Source organism: Rhizophagus irregularis, chromosome 11 (genome assembly GCF_026210795.1).
Source record: "Rhizophagus irregularis chromosome 11, complete sequence".
Lineage (NCBI taxonomy): Eukaryota > Fungi > Glomeromycota > Glomeromycetes > Glomerales > Glomeraceae > Rhizophagus > Rhizophagus irregularis.
The window spans coordinates 861619-869984 of record NC_089439.1 but is presented as its reverse complement, the minus strand read 5'-3'; the positions used below and the strand labels follow the sequence as shown (position 1 = coordinate 869984).

Below are 8366 nucleotides of genomic sequence, written 5' to 3'. Positions count from 1 at the left end.
GGCCAACGTCTAGCTGTAGGTCACGCAACTCGCCATTTGCATTATCGAATTGCCGATTTAATTCGTCGATTCTTCCCCGTAAGTAGGCATTTTCTTCTCGGAGATCATACGTTTCTAAAAAAACGTTAAAGTTGACCAGAACTCTAAAATAAATACAAAAGTCAATTGTAGCTCACCATTTACATCTCTAGTCCAATTACTACTATAAGGTTCACGTATAATTGGCGTTGATTCTCTCCTATATGGTTCGGCGGTGCGTACATTGCTCCTATACGGTTCGACGGTGCGTACATTGCTTCTATACGGTTCGGTGGTGCGTGTAATGGGCGTTAATTCCCTATGTACATTGCTCCTATACGGTTCGGCTGTGCGTGTAATGGGCGTTAATTCCCTATGTACGGTTACATTACGAATTGGTGGTACCACCCTGCTTTATTGCGAGTACAAGCTGGATGGTACCACTAAGCGAAATGGCCCATTATCTTCCGAAGCTTCTGGTATCGACGTTTGTTTTTGAGTTTTGGTAGAACCGGAACCGGAAGCTGCGGAATCCTGTTTCGACGCTTGTTTTTGAGTTTTGGTAGTACCGGAATCAGAAGCTGCGGAATCCTGTTTCGACGCTTGTTTTTGAGTTTTGGTAGAACCGGAACCGGAAGCTGCGGAATCCTGTTTCAACACTTGTTTTTGAGTTTTGGTAGAACCGGAACCGGAAGCTGTGGAATCCTGTTTCGATGCTTGTTTTTGAGTTTTGTTAGAACTGGAACCGGAAGCTGCGGATTCTTGTTTCGATGCTTGTTTTTGAGTTTTGGCAGAACCGGAACCGGAAGCTGCGGATTCTTGTTTCGACGCTTATTTTTGAGTTTTGGCAAAACCGGAACCGGAAGCTGCAGATTGTTATTTTGATATCGACGTTTGTTTGGAAGAATCGGAACTTACAAATTCCTGTGAAGAAGTTTGTTTGTAAGACTCTTGACGACTTTTTTCGACACTTTTTTTTCCAGATCGTTTCATTCTTTATAGAGATTTTAATAAACAGAAGAATAGTAAAATTAGTAAATAAAGTAGAACTTTCTTTCAAAATGACGAAAAATATTGTTCGATTTATATAAAAGTTGATCAATATAAAAATGTATTGCAGATTTTATAAAAATTACGAGAATTGTTTATCGAAAAAATAAAATTATTTTTGCGAAAAAAATTCGATTGATGGAGCTTTATAAATTCAAAATAAGCTTTCCTGGGAAAAAGTTTATTTGATAAAAATAAAACCGAAATTTGATTTATAAGTTAATTAATCGTTAAAAAAAGTCTAATCGAAATTAGACTTTTATTAAATCAATTACTAAAGGATCAATTTAACCGAAATATTCAAATTAATTAAAAAAATTTCTCATGATTGAAAATTTAATTAAATCGACTAAATCAAAATCTCGAAATTAAACTTTTATTAAATCAATTGCTAACGGATCAATTTTAACCGAAATATTCAAATTAAACAAATTTCTCATGATTGAAAATTTAATTAAATCGACTAAATCAAAATCTCGAAATTAAACTTTTATTAAATCAATTGCTAACGGATCAATTTTAACCGAAATATTCAAATTAAAAAAATTTCTCATGATTGAAAATTTAATTAAATCGACTAAATCAAAATCTCGAAATTAAACTTTTATTAAATCAATTGCTAATGGATCAATTTTAACCGAAATTTTCAAATTAAAAAAATTTCTCATGATTGAAAATTTAATTAAATCGACTAAATCAAAATCTCGAAATTAAACTTTATTAAATCAATTGCTAACGGATCAATTTTAACCGAAATTTTCAAATTAAAAAAAAATTTCATAAAATTTTAATTTTCAAGAGAAAAATTGACTTCATTTGTCAAAATTTCGTTAAATTTTAAAGTACATATTAATTATAACCGATTCTTTATCAAATTTTATAAAACATGACGAGAAGAAGATCGATTAATCAAATTATGGGTTCGGAAAGGATAGCAAACCGACTATCTTCTAGAAGGTTTAGCAAAAAAAAAACCAAAGTCCCTTGTTATTGTGACAAATGTAATGGAAAACTGGTTGTAACATGAACCAAAATGCTTCACGAAGCGGCGGAAAACACAACTGACTCGAATCTTAATAGTGGTTTGGCTTCATTGTTACTAATTAATCAAGAAGAGGATTCGACAATAACTTCGTTAGAAGAAAATCCGATAAATGAAGATATTTTGATACCTCCATTAAATGAAGAGATTTCGGTAATAACTCCTTTAGAAGAAGATTTGACAACAATTCTATTAAATGAAAAAGATAATTTGACAACTCCAGAATACAATGAAAACGAATATATTTTTTTACCTCAAAGCCGTACAAGAAGCTACATAAATCGCCTTCAAATTATGCTCGAACATTCGGGAACAGAAGATTTGAGCAATTCTGATTATGAACAACATACTGATACTTCTTCTTCTTCTGATGGCAATGAGTCAGATGATGGAACTTTTGCCGATACTTTTGAAAATTATTCACCGCCAGATTTAAAATCATATCAAAAGGAAGAAAAAATGACAATTGATGATAAATTTTCATGGATTTTATTGTGGATAATGACCTTTCGAAAAAAGTTCAATCTCCCTGAAACAGCGACCGAATCTCAACTAAAATTCATGAAAATAGTGTTAAAAGAAATCGGTGGGGACATTTACGATAGCTTTCCTGACTCTCTATATCTGGCAAGAATTCAACTTGGCCTGAAAGATCGTTTCCATAGTTTCGTGCCATGTCCGAAATGTCATAAATTATATAATAAAACAGACATGGACGAAATTCAAAAAAATAACAGTATCGGTATCATAAGATGCAGTCACATCAAATTTTCAAATTCTGCGTCTCGAAGGACGAAATCATGTCAAACGGTCTTGGCCGAGAGAGAGGTTAAAAAGCCAGAATTAATATATCCGTTTGTACCGATTCATCAACAATTGGAAACTCTATATCGTCGGCCTCACTTTGAACGGTTACTTCGACATTGGTCAAATCGTCGACAATTCGATAATATACTGACCGATATATATGACGGTCAAATCTGGAAAACATTCAGAGAAACTGACGATGAAAATTCAGCCAAATTTTTCTGACCAGAAGTAGCCGATTCACATCTAGGACTAATGATAAACCTTGATTGGTTCCAGCCCTACGATGGTACATTTTATAGTATCAGGGTAATTTACGCGGCTATCTGTAATTTACCCCATGACATTCAGTTCAAGCGCAAAAATTTGCTGGTTCTCGGTCTACTACCAGGACCGAACGAAGTAAGCTTGTACAAGATTAATCATTATATTGCGCCTATTGTCAATGAATTAGAGTTACTATAAAGTAAAATAACTTTAAATCGAACATTTGAGTGCCAAAACGGGAAAAATATTTGTGCGGCTTTAGTACTAATTTCGTGCGATATCCCTGCTGCTCGGAAAATATGCGGGCATATTTCAGCTTTGGTTTCTTGCCATCGGTGTATGAAATGAGCAAATTATGAAGACCACCAACATAATTTTGCAGGTATGGAGGATATGGAGAATTGGTTCATTACTCGCGATTTGACCGAACATCGTTGGAATGCTCTTGCATGGCGAAGTTGCAATTCCACCAATTCAAGAAAGAATTTCGTTAGTGAAAAAGGGGTTAGGTGGTCGGAGTTACTTCGATTGCCGTACTTTGACCCAATTCGTTTTATTATTGTAGATCCAATGCACTGCTTATTCTTAGAAATTGCGAGGTGGATAATGAAGAGGATTTGGATCGATGAGGGTATTTTAACCCTGAACGATCTAAAGAAGATTCAAGAAAAAATGAATCAATTCAAAATACCGGCTGATTTGGGACAAATTCCTGGAAATATTGAACGCGGAGAAGGGTTTTCGAACTATACAGCCGATCAGTGGCGAATTTTCTTTATGATCTATGCAACTACCTCATTGTGAGAACATTTACCGTCAAAAGATCGAAAAATCTTGACATATTTCGTTAGAGTTTGTTCTATTTTAGTAAGCCGAATTTTAGAAATTGAATTAATGGAAGAAGCTCATGAGAGGCTAATTAAAATAATTAAGCTTATTGAAGAACACTATGGAAGAGTAAAAATTACGCCTAATCTTCACCTTTCGCTCCATTTGTGCGATTGTTCGAATGATTTTGGTCCATTATATGCATTTTGGTGTTTTTCATTTGAGCGTATGAATGGAATACTCGGTAAGATATTCTTTTTTTTTACTTTTTTACTTTATTCGGATGTTTACATTGTTAGTCTTATTTTTAATAATTTTTAAGGCTCATTGCCAACAAGTAATAGACAAATTGAACCAGAAATAATGCGTCGGATAATGAATGATAATCGAATTGGAGATATCATTAGTTCTGACATTCAAACGAAAGGTTTAGAATTGCTTGAAGATCGACCCACAACTGGCTGCGGACCAATTTTCTTCAGATGAACTAGAGCGGTTTTGGCTAAATGCTAAAAACATACAGGAATCAACTATTACTGGATGCGAGCCGTTTCCTGGAGAAATGCTGAAGCCTAGTTCCGAAGCAATAATGACCGAATCAATGCTCGAACTGATGGTTGCTTTTTATAATGCTTCTTATATCGAAATGTACAAGTTTCACAAACCAGCAGATGAAATTATCCAAGATTCTATAACAATTCGAGTAAAGATAAATCAATTTGGAAGATGCCGAATTGGTTCCGAAGTATTTGGCTCCGCAATGTCAGTTCGACATACAAAAAGCTCGTATGTCCTAGCCAAATTTATAACTAGTGATGGGGAAGTTGACAGTTATCCTGGACAAATTCAATACTTCTTCAAACATACAGTCAACTTGCCAAATGGACAAATGGAACATAATTTGGCATATATTCGTTAGTATCGACCAGCTAGTACGAGTGAAAGTCGATATTATTTTCATATTGATGATAAAGACGAGAGCTGTAATGTCGAGTTGTGGAAATCTGAATTTTATGATGAAAGCCACGACTGTATTATTCCTGTACATAATATCCTTTGTCGATTTATACCATCAAAATATCGAATTTCTACTCGGAGTAATGCTATTGAATATTTGGCGATTAATTCAATTAATCGCAAACTCCAAATTCGTTAATAATTAAGTGTTTTGATAAAAATCGGCCGAATTATTTTTTTATTTTTTTAAAACATTTTTATAATTACTTGACGAGAGACACGTTTATTAGACGAAATTTCATTTTTACGAAAAGATTCTTTTGTAGTATTTTTATTATAATTACTTGACGAAAGACAAGTCGAAATTCATTTTACAATAAAATTTTCGTTAATGATTATGCACTGAATATAATAAACAATGTAAACAAAGTATAAAATTCGAATTAAAAAATAATGTTTTTACCATTTGGCAAAATTGTGTCGATTTATGTGACCAATCGGCAAAATTTACTGAACAACCTTAAAGGAACAAGTTTTCGTATAACAATCAGTATAAGTCGATTTTTCACCAAAAGACTGAACGAGTTTTCGTTTAACAATCAGTATCAGTCGATTTGTGATTGATTATACCGATTTTTGCCGTTGGTCAAAAAATGTGACGAATCACATGACCAATCGGCAAAATTTATGCCGAAAGCTCTTAACGGTCGAAAGTTTTGATTTCGACCAGTGTAAATATGTTATTACTAATGAAAAGTTTTTATGACAATCCTCGCCAGCAAAATTAGAATTTCTTATTTGTTTATCTTCCTAAAAAAATTATTTCTTTTTATTTGTAGTGCCATGATACTCAGAATTTCTTTGATTTCATTTCAGTTATTAATGAGAATGCGGAGATGAATGTCAGTCCACTTGACAGAAGGCATGATATACAACTATGTGTATATAAAATTAAAAGAATCTGTAATTTTTTAACCAATTTTAAATTATTCATAATTTAACAGGTAACCTTGCTTTAATTTTTCGATGGGAAAGCAAAAATAATCCATATTTTTGAAATAAGTTATTAGAATTTGCAATTATTAACTTGTATGAAGTTATTTAAATATGATAAATACGATATTGGTTAACACTTTAGTATAGAGTAAATTTTACTTTTTTGGATTTAGTATAATATCATGCAACAATGCATACAGTCAAACCTTTATATAATGATATGTCGGGATATATATGAAATTTTTAGGAAATATTGTTATATCAAAGTTATACCGATATTTATATGTCCTTACATATAGTAGAAAAATAAAATTTTATTGGTATATCAAGTTTTTAATAGTATATCAGTATATTGAATATTGGTATATCGAGGTTAGACTGTACACATGTTAGAAATCGTATGTATACTTTGCTAACAACTTAAAATTTTTTAAATGTATTGTAAAATTAATATTACAGTACATTATATACAAACTATGATAAGATACTTGTTATTGGTCTTGTAGGGATATATTACAATAGTTAGTAAACATTAATTGTAACATTAATTTATTGATAAATTGTGAGATTAATTATAAAAATACATTATCGTAAAATTAATTGTAATATATATAATATAAAATTAATTGTGAAATAGAAATTACAAATGAATCATGAAATAAATATCAAAAATTTATTATAAAATGGGCTTGTACAATAAATATTAAAAGTTTATTATCAAATGATTTGTACAAAGACTTTTACATATATATTGTAAATTTAAATAGTAAAATAAATTGTGTAATTAAAAATCATAAATTAACTTTGTAGCCACGCTCAATTAAGGCAATGTATTACTAGACCTACACTAAAGATAACTTTAGCAAGGCTTTCTTTGTGAATAAAAGAAATTTCATACACTTTGCCAGCTAGTGGGATAGCTTATGACCTTTAACCTTCAATCAGTTTATATTAACAAATCCAGAATGTTTACATCGCTAATAAAAAATATAGTTATATTATATAAGATTCATATTAGTAATTTTCCTTGAATAAAAAACAAACAAAATAGCACTTCTTTCAATTTACTTTGTTCAAGTAATCCAAATTCTTATTATGTAACTTCATAAATTTTCTATAAATTTTCAACAAAAAAGGAAGTGGTTAAAAATGCATGCCAAGGTCTTCCTAACTCTAAATAGTAAATTGAAAATACTTCAAAAATCCCTAAAAAAAAAAATAAAGTAATTGAACAGTTAGTAAACATTAATTAATAAAGGAAACAAATTAAAATGAAAAAAAATAATACTCATTGAAATTCGCGTCTTTGTTCATAATCACATGATATATATTAATCGAGATAACCTAAGATTTGCATAACAGTTCACAGAGACTCCTTTTACGTATGAAAGACAGGTCATATTTCTTGCTTAATGTAATCAAAAAGGAGAATTTTAATTCTTTGAAGTCATCTCGAAATGATGCCAGTAAAAGTGCTGTTAGTATTTCCTCCGATTCTTAGAAGAGGCAAGGCAAAGGGAAATCTTTCACCATAAGCCAAACAATACTTCATCAAAGGTAATCAGTAGACACAGCAGATCTGCTGAAATTAACTTTAGATTTGTTAAAATAATAGTTGTAGTTATAGGTATTGTGTAGTCATAGTTCTAATTTCGTTTTCTTTATTGTTTTGTTTGTGATTTTACCCATTATTTTTTTTTTCTTTCGCCCTTTAGGTAGATTTCCTTCTTTTTACTTTATTTCATTTATTGATTCCATTCTGGATTATACATTTGGCTTTTTTTTCTATTGGAGGTAATCTGGGCTTAAAAACTTTACTTTGTTATCACGGAAAAAGATCATTTACTATGTTCGTATATGTCTAAGAACCTATGCCAGAGCATAGTTACTGGATCTGTAAGGGTAGTTTTTCTGATTAGATAGCAGTTTTGATCTATATTACAAATAAAGTATTTTGATTTTTGACTTTAACACCCTGGGTTTACTAAAGCTTGTTATAAATTTGGGTAATATATAAATTGTGGCCACTCTTGTTTCGTTAATAAATAAATAAATAAATAAATAAAGTATAATAGCTCAACTAAAACCAAATGAATGCTTAAGAACATCAAAAAACTTGAGAACCATCTAAAGTTAATGTTAAAGTAAAATAGAAAATGAAAAAATAAAAGAAAGAGATCAAGATCATGGAAACAGAAAAATCACATCACACATTACACAATAATAATCTTTTTTGATGATCATAGTATATAGGTAATACTGTAATAATTTTCTGGGAAACTCTTCCCACTGATCATTTGGTCTAAAAAATTTAGGACGAAAAATGGTGGAAGGTTTCAATGTTATTAATAAAAGTTTTTTTTTTAGCACAAAACAACCTTTACTAACTTACTGTTTATTC

At 31.0% G+C, this 8366-nt stretch overlaps 1 protein-coding gene across 1 annotated transcript; it reads right to left on the bottom strand.

Moving 5' to 3' along the window:
- Nucleotides 1-432: 432 nt before the first annotated feature.
- Nucleotides 433-1011, bottom strand: OCT59_002740 (uncharacterized protein; the record flags this gene model as incomplete). Its single annotated transcript, XM_066145132.1, has 2 exons — nt 433-848; nt 933-1011. 2 exons carry the CDS (start codon nt 1009-1011, stop codon nt 433-435), a joined length of 495 nt encoding a protein of 164 aa, XP_065995880.1.
- Between the last annotated feature and the right edge of the window lie 7355 nt (nt 1012-8366).